Source organism: Plutella xylostella, chromosome 6 (genome assembly GCF_932276165.1).
Source record: "Plutella xylostella chromosome 6, ilPluXylo3.1, whole genome shotgun sequence".
Taxonomy (NCBI): Eukaryota; Metazoa; Arthropoda; class Insecta; order Lepidoptera; family Plutellidae; genus Plutella; species Plutella xylostella.
The window spans coordinates 10,328,441-10,343,660 of NC_063986.1; the positions used below are offsets into that span (position 1 = coordinate 10,328,441).

The 15,220-nt window shown below is 36.6% G+C and overlaps 1 protein-coding gene and 1 long non-coding RNA gene across 2 annotated transcripts; one reads left to right on the top strand and one right to left on the bottom strand.

Annotated features, from left to right (window-relative positions):
• The first annotated feature begins 6,987 nt into the window (after positions 1–6,987).
• LOC105383074 (carboxypeptidase inhibitor SmCI) lies at positions 6,988–9,840 on the top strand. Its single transcript, XM_011553087.3, has 5 exons — positions 6,988–7,445; positions 7,811–8,005; positions 8,738–8,938; positions 9,180–9,343; positions 9,648–9,840. The coding sequence occupies exons 1-5, from the start codon at positions 7,352–7,354 to the stop codon at positions 9,813–9,815; spliced, it is 822 nt and encodes a 273-aa protein (XP_011551389.3). The 5' UTR covers positions 6,988–7,351; the 3' UTR covers positions 9,816–9,840.
• Positions 9,841–11,937: 2,097 nt separating this feature from the next.
• LOC125488608 lies at positions 11,938–14,474 on the bottom strand. Its single transcript, XR_007266341.1, has 3 exons — positions 14,206–14,474; positions 12,868–12,948; positions 11,938–12,244 (listed from the first exon to the last, which is right to left on the bottom strand). It is a non-coding gene; the product is annotated as an uncharacterized LOC125488608 (long non-coding RNA).
• Between the last annotated feature and the right edge of the window lie 746 nt (positions 14,475–15,220).

A 15,220-nucleotide genomic window follows, 5' to 3' on the forward strand; every position in this document is an offset into this window, starting at 1 on the left:
GCCAGCCTGCCTCGGTACTACTTTGATCCAACAACTGGAAGTTGCTCGACATTCAACTATGGCGGATGTGGCGGAAATGGCAACCGATTTAAAACTGAATACCAATGCAATAATATATGTTTAAAGAAAAACATTACCCTCCTCCTTCGGCAGTCGGGTAAAAAAAAAGAAGTAACTTTAGAAAAAACAAGTAAGTTTTACAGAACGCTACAGATTGAATAGTATTGTTATGTTTTTAGTCTGTTATTTACCGCACATGCATTACTGACTTATCTTTATCCTGAATATCCCGATCTAGTTGGTAGTAAGTAAACAAATAATTAATTTTAACCCATTTAACTAAAACCCTTCCTTTATTGGAAGGAGACTCATGCCCCAGAGTGGGGGCGTGATGGGTTGTTATAATGAACCCATTTGACTATACCATGTTCTATTCCTATAAATCTATGTATTTGTGTAGATATATCAGCTGTCCGACACCCATAACACAGTTTCTGCCTAGCTTGGGGTTGGATGGCTGTGTGTGAGATGATTAAATAATAGATATTTATCTATTATTTAATTATTTAATAAAATAGACTATTCATCCATCATAAAATATACTATACGTAAAGTATTTAAGTATTTCATATTTTTATAGTAAATACATCCATTTATTATTTTGGGATAAATGAATTTTCTTGGTGTTTTAGGTTTTTCAGACATAGACGTAACCTGTCTTTACGATATTGATTACGGTAGATGCAGTGCGAGACATCCTCGTTACTACTTTAGACCAACAACTTGGAGTTGCGCGATATTCTACTATGGAGCATGTGGCGGAAATGCAAACCGATTTATTACTGAAAACGAATGCAAATATAAATGTTTATATAAACCTTTAGCAAGAAAAAGTAAGTTTAAGTAACTTTTCACTTAATTATGAATTTAATGAAAGTCGTTAATTTCCCCACTAATGAAATATGACCGACAATAATATTTGCAAGTTCCTATAAACGATTTCAGGTCCTAAATATTGCCAGCTGCCCTTTGAACACAGAAATTGCCGATCCGGTGAACGGCGGCGTGAACGGCGGCAATGGTACTATGACTCGTACACATTCACATGCGAGAGGGCCATGTACTCGGGCTGTGGTGGCAACAGAAACCGTTTCGACACTGAGGAAGACGTAAGAAAAAACATTGTAGTTTTATTTTCTGGCACGTGCTATGCCATGAGAGATGCCATATCATCTCTACGTTTAATGCAATGAGACTATCGTGGGTAGCAGTAGCGGTCCGTGAGTAACTTGTTTATTGTAAAGCCAACGTGACATTTCAAGGACGTAATTTTTTTGAGAAAAATTAAAACCCGTGTCGTGGTTGGTCAAATGGTAAAAACCTTTTTTTACAATTTTAGTTTTACCTTTTGGGTAAGTAATACGAGGTATAAAAACGAATAGTATAACATTGACAAGGTATACGCCCATATTATATAAATTTATTAATTATAACGTTCACTGTGTATAACAAACGGAAGGTATAATTACTAAATACATAATTTCGTCAAGAATAACGTTCAAAAAGTATAATTTCAATTGACATATCGATTAAAATGTATAACGTTCATAATATATAACGTTTATAATATACAGGGTGTCCCAAAAGTCAACGTTATCCCTTAAAGGGCTGATAGTTCCATTCCAACATGACTTACCCTTAATAAATTCAGTCAGATAAATTTCCTTCAAACAATTTTACATCGAGGTCGTTTTGTAGTAAAATAGCAATAACTTTTTTTTGTTAATTGAAACAATAGCAACGTTTCATACCATTTTGGAAACTGCATTAAATGAGCAATCTTTTCAAATAAGGTGCCAGGTTTGCGTGGTATATTTTATTTACAGTATGTAGAGTCAAAGTTGTTTATAAAAAAATACGATTACCTTTTATGACTTTGAAAACCGTGTTTTTTTTAAACATACAGCATTACTCGATATTTTTTTGACTGCGATCAATAGCAGGGCTATACAGGGTGATGCAACACCAAACAAATTCTAACAATATGGATTTTTGTACCGGCGGCACGCAAAAAACTGATCCAAGGTTTCGATTTATAAAAGTGTCAATATCTCGAAAATTATCGAGTTTTTACTAGGTCATATTGTGATATTCTGGCCTCTCATGAGCTGACCTATCAGCCCTTTAAGGGATGACGTTGACTTTTGGGACACCCTGTATATTATTCAACGGATATAATATCATTATGTATAATGAACAAAAATATATTATTATTGGAGCTATGTTGGGAGACGCTCCGCTTTGATTTCGACGAACATGTGCCTAACACGCTCCTCCTCGCTTTGCTCGTCGTCGCACCTATCTTTAGGTTTTTGTGCTAGGGGGTTTGACGGTGTTGGGTAATTAAACACAGATTATGTGTTATGAGAAGAACTTTATACAAAATGATAGTATATATTTTAATTGATATACGTAATGTATGTTATACGAATTGATATTAGTCCTCGTGAGTATTAGTTATTTTGATATTATATGAAATGTACGTTATACCAATTGAATCTTATACCTAATGAAAATATAGATTTTGTTGTTATACGTAACGTTCATTATATGTTGTGAACGTTATTAATGTGAAATTATACATTTCGTTTTTATACGTCGCAATACGCACCCTTACCTTTTTACCGTTGTTTTTTATTTAGAAAATTATATTTTCGATGCACACAATTTTCTTTTGTGGAATAGTTATTAATTCTATTTTCAGTGCTATGAAACGTGCCTTGAAAAACCAACTAAAGGAGTTTCAGATGTTTTAGGAAGCGACAAGTTACAAGGCATACACATATTTATAGACATACATAGAAAACATATTCAGGACCAACACCAAAAAAAATGAGGATAGTTTTTAATTTTTATGATGATAAAAGTAACGCCTAGAATATTTTTTTCATTTTATTCTGTACAGCCTATTTTATAACCTTTGTAAGATTGTTAATTTGCTTATGTTTTCGGCTTTGAAATAAATAAATAATAATTAGGTATTATTATGTTGTTTTTTATCCAACTCGGGACCATGGGCCATGGCCAGGCCAGGGCAGGTCAGGCAGGTGTCATAGTCGTTTAGTGTTTCACACACGGATAAAAAGGCAGAAGGTGACTCGGACACCCATTAAATGGGCCCCACAAAACAGTCGCTAGCACAAAACAGTGACGTAGCAACAAGGGGGCAACATGGCATGAGGTGCTCAGGATGGAGAGGTATACCAAAGCTCTCAGAGCAATCGCAGATGCCGGTCAAGACCCCTACAAGCACTTACTGGATATACTTCCTTCCTCCGAGCATATCTGTTCGCGACAATCGCTAGATCGAATAGATCATTCGTGAACGTTCTGGAACATTCGATCACTTTCCTGAAGTTTCGATAATGTTCTAGAAAGATTAGTATGGATTCAATAGATCTACAATAGTCTGGAAGCTTCTAGAACAATAGTTAGGAAATGTTCCACAACGTCCGCGAATTTTCTAGATGCTAAGTTAGGTAGGTACTTATAGTTAGTATATAAGTACAATACAATACACTTTATTTGCACCAAGAACAAAAATTACAAATAAAAACAAAACTTAAAAAATAAAACAGTACAAAGAGGCGGCCTTATTGCTTATAGCAATCTCTACCAGACAACCTTTAAGTACATATTGTTCATACCTACTTAGTAATAATAATAATAAATAGAGTGACCTCGGGTATCTCTGGAACTTTCGGGAAGATCGCTCGCCGGCCTATATAAAGCGAGGTGTCTGGCGCACATTAAGTTCAGTTGAATAGTAAGACTCAAACAGTAAACATCAAGCTCGAATAGTGAACATCTCCAAAGATCCTCGAAGTGAATAGTGATAGTAATACTGGTGTTTTCTTCTAAGTTCATACCATCCGGAATTCGTAATAGTTGTGAGTCGTGTCGAAGGGGCTAATATTTATGGTGCTTTTGAGCCGGATAGTTATAGTCGAGCCGGCATTCGTATTAGTTCGTGAAGTGACCTTACATTTATGGTCCATCGTGCATCCGGATTGGAAGGAAAGAAGATGCCTGTAACGAGGTCTCAGAAGTCGTACGCAGTAAAAAGGATTTCGTAAGAGTCATCTGCCGTCTCCATGGTGAAGTCTGCAGATGCAACGGAGTACGCATCGGCATCGGGTGCAACCACAGGAGGCACATCAGGTCCACAACCGCCGTCAGAGCCGACGACGGAGACGCTGTCCCCTCCATTGTTGCCACCCTGCCCTATAGTCGCCGGTGTCACAACTGCCGTTGCACCCACCACCGTTGTCACCACTGCATTAGAAGGAAGTGTCTACGAGTCTATATCGTCGAAGAACGGAACTTCACATCCACCAAGTTCATAGCGCTACATTGATTCTCGTGCGCGGCGCATAGAATCGCAGGCCCGCTTGGAACTTCTTGAGCGACAAAAGAAGATGGCTGAAGCTAACGCTCTGGCGGCCATAGCTGCAGCTAAAGGTAACGCTCTGGTGGCCATAGCTTCAGCTAAAGCTAAAGCTGAGGAAGCTGAATTAAAAGTTGAATTGGCTGAAGCGAAGGTCGCCGCACTAGAAGAAGAGATTAAACAAGTACGGAAGTCCGAGTGGGTTTGGAGAAATACACTCGCACGCGAATCGCAAGACGCCGCCACGTGCCGAGCCCAACCTGAACCTACGGGAAATGTCGTCGTCAGCCAACCTGTGATGGAAGACTTGCCCTGCCTTCTCCCGCCTGAACCTGCGGAAAAAATCGGAGTCAACCACTGCAGATTTATAAAGATGCTCCTGTGGACAGTGCGACAGCAACAGAACAGGAAGAAGTCAACATCACGGAATTTGAAGACGGACCTACTTGCAACTTCATCGCGTCTACAACTGCTGAACCAGTCAGGGTCGAGAGTGAGGGTACAACATCGCCGCCCTCAGCTGAAGTCGTCGTAGCACTCACGCCATCCACAGACACGACTGAAAATCGTAGTCTAGAGAATCGTAAGATGAGTGTGAGTGTAATAAAAACAGTTCATCTCTCCCAAGCATTAGATAGTCCGTCAGATAGAAGATTAGATCGGCATGCGCTGCCGTTTCTGGAGGACAAACCAAAGGGTTTACCGGCGGGAGAGACCGAACTGCTGTGGAAAGTAGTGTCCAACAGCAAGTGTGACTCAGCAGTAAGACGACTTGATCTCATAGATAAAAGACTAACAGACAATTTCTGGACGCGTTGTATAAAGAAATTTCTGCCAGAACTGCAACATCGACGAGACGGAGTCACGAATCCTGCGGCAATCTACAATGGGTATGATCGAGGAGCTGCCCATCGACGAAGATGTCGCGAACGCGGATAGTTCAGCTACAAGAGCTGTGGCGGGAGTAATGTTTGCGGCAATCTCTAGATCGAGTAGATCATTCGAGAAGGTTCTGGAACATTCCATCACTTTCCTGAAGTTTCGATAATGTTCTAGAAGGATTAGTATGGATTCAATACATCTACAATTGTCTGGAAGCTTCTAGAACAATAGGTAGTTAAGCAATGTTCCACAACGTCCGCGAACTTTCTAGATGCTAAGTTAGGTACTTTTAGTTAGTAGATAAGTATAGATTGCTTATACCTACTTAGTGATAATAATAATAAATAGTGTGACTTTCGGGAAGATCGCTCGCCGGCCTATATAAAGCGAGGTGTCCGGCGTACATTAAGTTCAGTTTAATAGTAACAGTGCTCGAACAGTGAACATCTCCAGAGATCCTCGAAGTGAATAATGAAATTAATACTGAAAGACCGCCCTGAGTCGTTGCAATTTTCTTTATACTTTTTCTAGTCAAAAATAGCCTTTACATAGACTTCCAAAAAAATACACGTGATCCATGGGGGGGTTAGACCCAAACCTCACCAAATATCACCAGGGGGGGTCAAAAAATGAGAAAAACGACCTCACGTGATTAATGGACGGCCCCCAAGGCATTTATCATGATATTGAACTTGGCTCTTATTTTACATTTATGTTTTTGATGGGATTTGAATATATCAGGTCCAATATATACCTAAATCAATATAAAATAATAATAAAAAAAATAAAAAAACCGACTTCAAAAAACACTAACAAGCAAGAAATAATTTAAGGTTTAACACAAATTCTATATGGCAGTACAAATATACCTTTCTAAGCAGGAACTGTTCTTTTTTGATGTTGGTGCAGTGACAAAGTATCTGAGGAAATATGGCACCAACTTCAAAAAAGAACAGTTTCTCCTTAGGTATATTTGTACTGTCATATAGAATTGGTGTAAAACTTAAATTATTTCTTACTTTTTAGTGATTTTTGAAATGGTTTTTTATTTATTTTTTATTATTGTTTTATTTTATTGTTTTTAGTTCATTTGCGATAATTGTCAATCAAAAGTAAGATGCAAATGATACCAACAAGTCAAACTAGTCAATACGAATCATTCAAGCCTAAACACGAGGTAGTTGCTATATACCGTTGAGGAGTTCCCTTGACTGACTTCCGTTTCCATCATCAGATCAGCTCAAGGTCACCATCATATTTTCTTTGTTATAAGAACTATATTTAAGTTTTAAATTTCATTAGAATCGGTTAATAGGTGCCCAAAATGGAAATACCCTGTTTTTACCCCTTTACATCCCCTTGAGGGTGGAATAAAATTCTGAAAAAAAATGGGATCACCCCTGAACTCAACCCAATACCTACATCAAAAAAAGAATTTTGAAAATCGGTCCATAAATGGCGGAGTAAACACTGAACATACATAAAAAAAAACATACAGACGAATTGAGAACCTCCTCCTTTTTTCGAAGTCGGTTAAAAATAGACTATTCATCACTGCCCATCACGTCCCCACTGCTGGGGCACGGGTTTTGGGCCTAGTCCACCACGCTGGGCTAGTGCGAAAAAAAATAGATTATTCATCTGAATTACATAGTGAAGTAAAAACAATACGTAATTTTGTGTATATATATTATCTGATAATCAAACGCAGGACAACGCGAAATCGGGTACTGACGGTTTATGATGAGACCGAAAGTTATGTTTATGGTTATATACCTACCTACCTTTTATACCTATAATAGGAGATCACTCTATAATCTCCACATTCTTAAAAAAATTATGAATTTTTATTGAAAAAAAGCAATCATTTTCATGCTAATAAAACCCATAGTAACAAAGTATCTATACCTATAAATATTAATTGTTTTCCCAACAAATCGGACTTTATTACTATTATTACAAGTGAACAGATTCTGTTATTTTACTGTTTGTTAAGGATACTTACATGTTTTAAATAAAACAATGCTATTTTTGCAAGTAATTTTTCTGTTTGGTTATTTAACCGAGCATACGTCAATGGCTTATCTTTATCCTGAATATCCTGATCGAGTTGGTAGTAAGTATGCAGATAATTAATTTTAACTAAAACCCTTCCTTTATTGGAAGGAGACTCGTACCCCACAGTGGGGACGTGATGGGTTGTGATAATGAATTTATTTGAATATATCAGGTGCAATATCCTATATTAACTCAATAAAATAGACTTTTCATCACGGCCCATCACGTCCCCACTGCTGGGGCACCGGTCTCCTTCCAATGAAGGATCTGTTTTGGGCCTAGTCCACCACGCTGGGCTAGTGCGAAAAAAATAGACTATTCATCCATCATAAAATTTTATTTCGTAAAGTATTTTAGTCCTTAATATTTTTACTGTAATTAATTTTATTAATTTGGAATAAATGAATTTTCTTGGTATTTTAGGTATTACAGACATAGACCCAGCCTGTCTTTTGCCACCTGAGCGCGGTATGTGCAAGGCCCGCATGCCTCGGTACTACTTTGATCCAAAAACTTTAAGTTGCTCGTCAAAATTCATCTATGGCGGTTGTCATGGAAATGGAAACCGATTTTTAACTGAACTACAATGCAAAAATAAATGTTTCCCAGCAAGAGCAAGTACGTATTACAGAACGCTACAGATTGAATAGTATTATGCTTTTAGTAAGTTATTTAACCGCGCATGCGCCAATGGCTTATGTTTATCCTGAATATCCTGATCGAGTTGGTAGTAAGTATGCAGGTAATTAATTTTAACTAAAACCCTTCCTTTATTGGAAGGAGACTTGTGCCACAGAGTGAGGACGTGATGGGTTGTGATAATGAACCCATTTAAATACACCATGTCCAATAGAATATAAATCAATAGACGACAAATAAAAATGAAATTTAACTGCTAAATAAAAAAAAACAACAAAAAACCCGACTGCACGTTGAAAATAGGTAAACAATTTATGTTTCAAAAAACAATTAACTCAATTGTACACGTCATTTGGAAAAATATTATTTTTTTGATCATCACTTTATGTCCTCTAGAGGGCGCTATATACATTTTAATGTGACGTCCCATAGTCTATATCCATCGCGCAATTAATACGCTTCTAACGATACCTCATATATTAAAATCTATCAAGCCGTTTAGGCTACAGGAGGCCACAAAGAAACAGACACACATACATACATACAATCGAAAAACATTACCCTCCTCCTTCGACAGTCGTGTACAAAATAGCCAGTTCATCCATCATAAAATATACTCTTCGCAAAGTATATTTTAGTCCTTAATATTTTTACTGTAAATACGTCTATTTATTAGGTATTTTGGAATAAATTATTTTCTTGGTATTTTAGGTATTACAGACATAGACCCAGCCTGTATTTTGCCACCTGAGACCGGTATGTGCAAGGCCCGCACGCCTCGTTACTACTTTGATTCAACAACTGGAAGTTGCTCGACATTCATCTATGGCGGATGTGGCGGAAATGGCAACCGATTTTTAACTGAAGAGCAATGCAAAAATAAATGTTTAAATAAATCTTTAGCAAGAACAAGTAAGTTTTACAGAATGCTACAGATTGAATAGTACTTATTAGTATGCTTTTAGTATGTTATTTACCGCACATGCGTTAATGACTTATCTTTATCCTGAATATCCTGATCGAGTTGGTAGTAAGTATATAGTTAATTAATTTTATTATTAAAGTATTTAATTATGAATTTAATGAAAGTCGTTTATTTCCCTACTAATGAAATATGACAGACAATAATATTGGTAAGTATAAACGTTTTCAGGTACGCCTGAATATTGCCAGCTGTCCTTTGACTACGGAGATTGCCATTTCAATGGTTTGGTACTATCGCCGCGATGGTACTATGACCCGGACACAGCCTCGTGCAAGGTGGCCATGTACTCGGGCTGTGGCGGCAACGGAAACCGTTTCGACACTGAGGAAGACGTAAGAAAAAACCATTTTAGTTTTATTTTTCTGGCACGTACTATGCCATGAGAGATGCCATGTCATCTCTAGGTTTAATGCAATGCGCTCCGTACGTAACTTGTTTTTCGTAAAGCCAACGAGCGAAATTTCATGGCCGTATTTTTTTTGAGAAAAATTGAAACCCGTGTCGTGGTCGTGGTTGGTCAAATGGTAAACCTTTTTTTTACAATTTTAGTTTTACCTTTTTACTGTTGATTTAAAAATAATATTTTCGATGCATACAGTTTTCTTTTGTAGAATAGTTATTTGATTCTATTTTCAGTGCTATGATACGTGCGCTGAACCAAAACCAACTAATAAATTGCCCAAGCCGAGCCTTCGTGAAACTGGAGTTTCAGCTATTTTAGGAAGCGAGAAGTTACAAGGCATACTAGAAAACATATTCAGGACCAAAACACCAAAAAACTTGATGATAGTTTTTGATCTATAGATATGATGATTAAAGTTACAAATAAAATTTATTTTTTGTTTTATTCCAATATTTTATGTTAGATGAATCTACCTGTATAGTGACAAACTTCAATTTTGATTATGATGAGCTATGCAGCTTCTGAAAATAGGTGTTCCATATAGGGATGCTATAGATTGGCAAGTTGCTTGGCGACCCTCCTTGCGGGGTGAAAGACGCGGAGGGGACGAGGTACCCGTGACGACAGCGGGTAGCGGGAGGGTAGCGGGGAAGGGCAACGCGTGCACTGCATGTCATTGTTACGGCAGTCTCGGCCGCGCAGCCGATGCGGCCACATGTCTTATATAGTCTGTCATAATTTGAGTGCGACCCACATGAGATCATTGATCCTGAGACCATTAGTCTTAGGATGAGTGTTGAGGCCTTTTTAATATTATCGTTATATTATTATTAGGTATCTATAATTCGTCAACAAAATAACGTTAAAAACAACAAATCGTATAATGTCTCAATATAGGGGCTTCTTGTAGAACAGCGTACCGGATCAGTCATGCTACGCGGCTAAAGGTTGGTACTGCGCAGTCAGATACGAAAAAGTAAACAACAAAGACGAAGAGTCCATATGACAGTGCGTCAGTTGTCAGTTCTTGTAACTAGGAAAGCAATCAAAATTTATGTGATTTAATGAAAGTAATTAATGAGCAAAACACAGAGAAAAATTACAAAATTGATGAAATTTTTAAAGAAAATGGTCATATCGTGCTTCGCCTACCCCCATACCACCCGGAATTAAATCCTATTGAACTTGTGTGGCGGTACGTGATAGGCGAGCTCGCAAGAACGTCGATTGACTCTAACTTAGATAAAGAGATAAAAGACTTAGAGTTGCTTTTCTCTAATTATTCACGTCCCTCGAGCTATAATCCTCCAAAATTGAAACTCAATAGAAACTATTTTTGATGATGCCAAAAATTAGTCGTGAAATAGTCATAAATAGTCGTGTTTTCCAAAAAAATAGTCGTATCATACTTTCGGAGTTAGAGCTATACTTTATGGAGGATTATAGCTGGAGGTCTCCAGCTATAATCCTCCAGTCTCTTCTGAACGAACGGTAAGGCCTATCGACTTGGTTAAGGTCTCAAAAAATAGTCGTGAAATAGTCGTAATGACATGCCAAATTTCAGAAATAGTCGTCAAAAGATAGCAGAGATATAAAGGTACTTTGCTGCAGCCCTGGTGGAGGATTATAGCTGGAGGTTTTGAAAATATCGAATATCTTTGGAACTACTTTAACTATCGGTTTGAATTATGTCTCAAAAAATAGTCGTGAAATAGTCGCTTCTATTTATTATAATTTTAAGCTTGATAAAAGCTGTTAAATAATGATCTCAAATTCTTCATACAAATCAATGTGGACGAGAATGCCATAGCGAGCCAGTACATAAAAATAATAGCACCGTAGCATTGAAGTACTCATATCGAATTTATCTATAAATCATTTATATCGTCATATTTTGCAACAATAGTATCTAAACAAATCTTTGGTATGACATTTTATTGCTTTTGCTCTTAGCCTTTACCTTACTGTGTACAGAGGAAACGTATGCCTATACACGCACACATTTATCTGTTATCTTGACAAACGATAGCGATGACGACTACGGCGATGTAGTACCTAGGTCAGTTATTGTCATCCCTTACTATCCCGTGATCAGACAAATATTGCTATCCTTGTCTCCTTTCTAACCGGCATGCATCACACGCATAGAACGCGTGAGCGACCGCGTCACCGGTAACATCTTGACAAGCGATAGCAAACCGGTATTTATTACGTCCCTTTCTATCCCAAGATCACACAAATAGTGCTATCCTTGTTTATGTGTGAGTGTGAAGCAGTACAGGGTAGCACTCAAGCAATAAGAATAAAATACGGTGTTTGAAATATAACTCATTTAATTACAATCACAGGCCGAAAGTACTTTTATTTATACTAAAATTATTCATTAAACAATTTTTAGGTCGGTTTCATACAATTATCTCAGTATTATTTCACTTTTATAAACATATTTAGTTTAATTTAAAATAATCACAGTTGGTTTATTTCTAAGTAATAATATAATATTGACGTAGTTCAATTAAAAAAGAAACATGGTATGAAAATGAAAAATATGAATATTTATTTCACTATTTAAAACATAATTATTTTCTAGCCAATTATTTTCTTTATTCATTATTTTCTTTCTAGTAAAAATCATAAAACATATATATACTAACTTACTCAATCACTCACCTCTATTTAATGGTTTTAATAAATATACCTAAATAACTTCTTAGGTGATAATAGGGTATCTATAATGCCCAGATAACTGAATCCTGTAGGTGTAGATCTTGCAAAAATATGAACAGCCACTGTAGCTTGCGACGTTATAGAAACACACACGTAAGCTGCGCTGAAAAAAAATAAGGCAAATTAACGTCTTATTAATAAAAATATTTGTTTTTTTAATATATATACATCTTTATATGATACGAGTAGGTAGATAGTAACAACGTTATTTCACCTAGACTATTTGTTTGGTAATTATTTGTGCTAAATCCCGCTAAGGACTTTGTCATTTGGAGACCACATGGCAGCAAACAGTGGAGTAAAATTTCTTATCAGTAACTTATTGCAACAATAACTTGAAACTGCAAACTTTTGTACGATAAAGGAGTAGAAATACTGTTCATTAATGTATTCGCTTTTTTCAATATTTATGTCCGATAACTGACCTCTATTGTTTTTGGGCGAAAGAGATAGCTGAGAAAACGATTTGGCTTTTGTCCAAAACCGGTTTGGTCGGACGGTGCGTTTGGAACTTGTATGAAATTTCACAGGGTGTGAATTACTTACATAGGTATTGACATTGAGTTCAGAAACACGTTTTTGTCGATTGTAACTGATAGGTACAAATGAGTTTTGATTAGTAAATTGGCTGTTATAACTTTATCAACAGCCTCCACCACAGCACCACAACACTGTTCAGGCCTAGTATAAGCACCATATCATATGAAAATAGTCATAAATTCTTACCCAGGATTTGTTATCTGGTAATCATGTATTCGGAGCCATTGCAGTTTTTTAGCGCATTACATCGATGGGCTGTGTTTTCACCTGAAATAATAATGGGTAGGTTTATAGGTAGGTTATTACACACAAAATATTTTTTAAACATATATTTATTTGCCTAGTTTCATTCAGAAATACAAATAATAACGCCTTTTTTTTGCTATTGAGGGGTAAATATCCACATTTAACTAGGTCTACCATAAGTAGGTAATCGATGATACCCACATATTTCGTATCTACTAAGATGTAGGGTAACGTAACGTACCTAGGGACATTTTCGACTACCCCAACTTTGAATGAAGCTATCGCAGCGCACAACTAAGATATTAATGTGAAATTTTCTTTATTCGGTAGGATATATAATCTATTATCACTAGTATTTGTGCTAAAGCTTTAGTGTGGCCAGATTTTATTAAATTAAGATAAAAGTAAAAATGCTTGTTTTGACCCAAGGTACGTTACACGTTTGTACCTTGGGACACTGTTTCCTATAGCTTTGTACTATGGAAAATGCAAACTTCTAAATAACGCCTCATATCTCTGTTCTTATTGATTTACTGCATCTCTTTTCTGTCTAGTTTCACTCTGGGACTAATAAGAACAGAGATATAAGGCGTTATTTAGATGTTTGCATTTTCCATAGTACAAAGCCATAGAAAACAGTGTCCCAAGGTACAAATTTAATCGTGTCCCAAGGTACAAAAAAGCAATATTTAACCAAAATTTAAATATCTTTATTTTTAATTAATAGGAATCTTTCAGATAATTGCCATGTCATAAAATTAAATAACTGAAAAGTTATACGTGACATCCATGTCTTTATTTTGAGCATGCCTCAATGAGATAAAGCAACACAAAAAACTATACAAAAGCTACTTTTGACTCCAAAAAACTTCATATTGTCTTCACCACACACTCGATGCTGGTATGATCACGAGACTCACTAGTTTTGCCAAGCGAGTAAAATACTATGCCTAGGGTAGAATTTAAATGTGTTTATTTAGCCGGTTTTTAAAATACAATCAATGTCCCGAGGTACAAGCGTCCCAAGGTACGTTACGTTACCCTACATGAATGCCTTGATTGCATGTATGCACAATATACTCGCTCATAGTGTAAAATTGCTAATTGAATAACAATCCCCATACATATTAAGCATAGATATTAAAAAAGTTTTTGGCAACGTTACTTCAATAAAAAATCATGTAAATAAATCAGATGAGCATAACAAAATTATATTGTAGTAGCCTGGGGATGGCTTGCTTTGATGTTGAGTATTCAAAAGGTTACTTTATTACTTACTTGCAATATTCAAACATAGCACTCACTAAACACTCTTATCTGCATCCACTAATATCTTTTAGAATATAAGATCTTGAATATTCATTTGCTTTTAGAGCACTCACAATATTTTAACAAACAAACAATAACACCGATCGTGGCCATGGTTTGCACTAAACTGTAAACAAATTAACAATCAAAACATGCAAAAAACTAATCCCAACTTCACCGGCGGCGGCGCGCGGCGGCGGTCACATAAACAATGATAGCAATATTTGTGTGATCCTGGGATAGTAAGGGACGTAATAAATACCGGTTTGCTATCGCTTGTCAAGATGTTACCGGTGACGCGGTTGCTCACGCGTTCTATGCGTGTGATGCATGCCGGTTAGAAAGGAGACAAGGATAGCAATATTTGTCTGATCACGGGATAGTAAGGGATGACAATAACTGACCTAGGTACTACATCGCCGTAGTCGTCATCGCTATCGTTTGTCAAGATAACAGATAAGTGTGTGCGTGTGTAGGCATACATTTCCTCTGTACACAGTAAGGTAAAGGCTAAGAGCAAAAGCAATAAAATGTCATACCAAAGATTTGTTTAGATACTATTGTTGCAAAATATGACGATATAAATGATTTATAGATAAATTCGATAGTAGTGAATTATTGGGAAGTCTATCCCACTCTGCGATCGCACCAACAGCCGCGCTTCGCGCGTTGTTGGTGCTCTCTCGAGTGGGATAGCCTTCCCAATAATTCGTATTCGATATTCATATTAGATGGTATTTCTTATGATTATTATTTGTAGATAACATAAAAAGTTGAGTTTTTAATTTTTTGCCGCACTTCATCAATGACTATGTAAGTGGTAACACATTGTCATTTAATAAACATGAAATTCATTAAACAACCAAATTCACTAGAGCTCAGTAAAATTAATGTTGATTCAAACAAAGTAACTCACCGACATGGGATACTTTTACCCAATACTATCCGTTGCATTATTTGCGGACCATCTAACTGTGGAAAAACA

Excerpts from the sequence above, each read along its gene's own strand:
- LOC105383074 (XM_011553087.3), top strand. The coding sequence starts at position 7,352 with ATGCTATTTTTGCAAGTAATTTTTCTGTTTGGTTATTTAACCGAGCAT. Across the intron at positions 7,446-7,810 it reads ATATCCTGATCGAGTTGGTA|GTATTACAGACATAGACCCA; the intron begins GTAAGTATGCAG and ends TTGGTATTTTAG. Across the intron at positions 8,006-8,737 it reads ATGTTTCCCAGCAAGAGCAA|GTATTACAGACATAGACCCA; the intron begins GTACGTATTACA and ends TTGGTATTTTAG.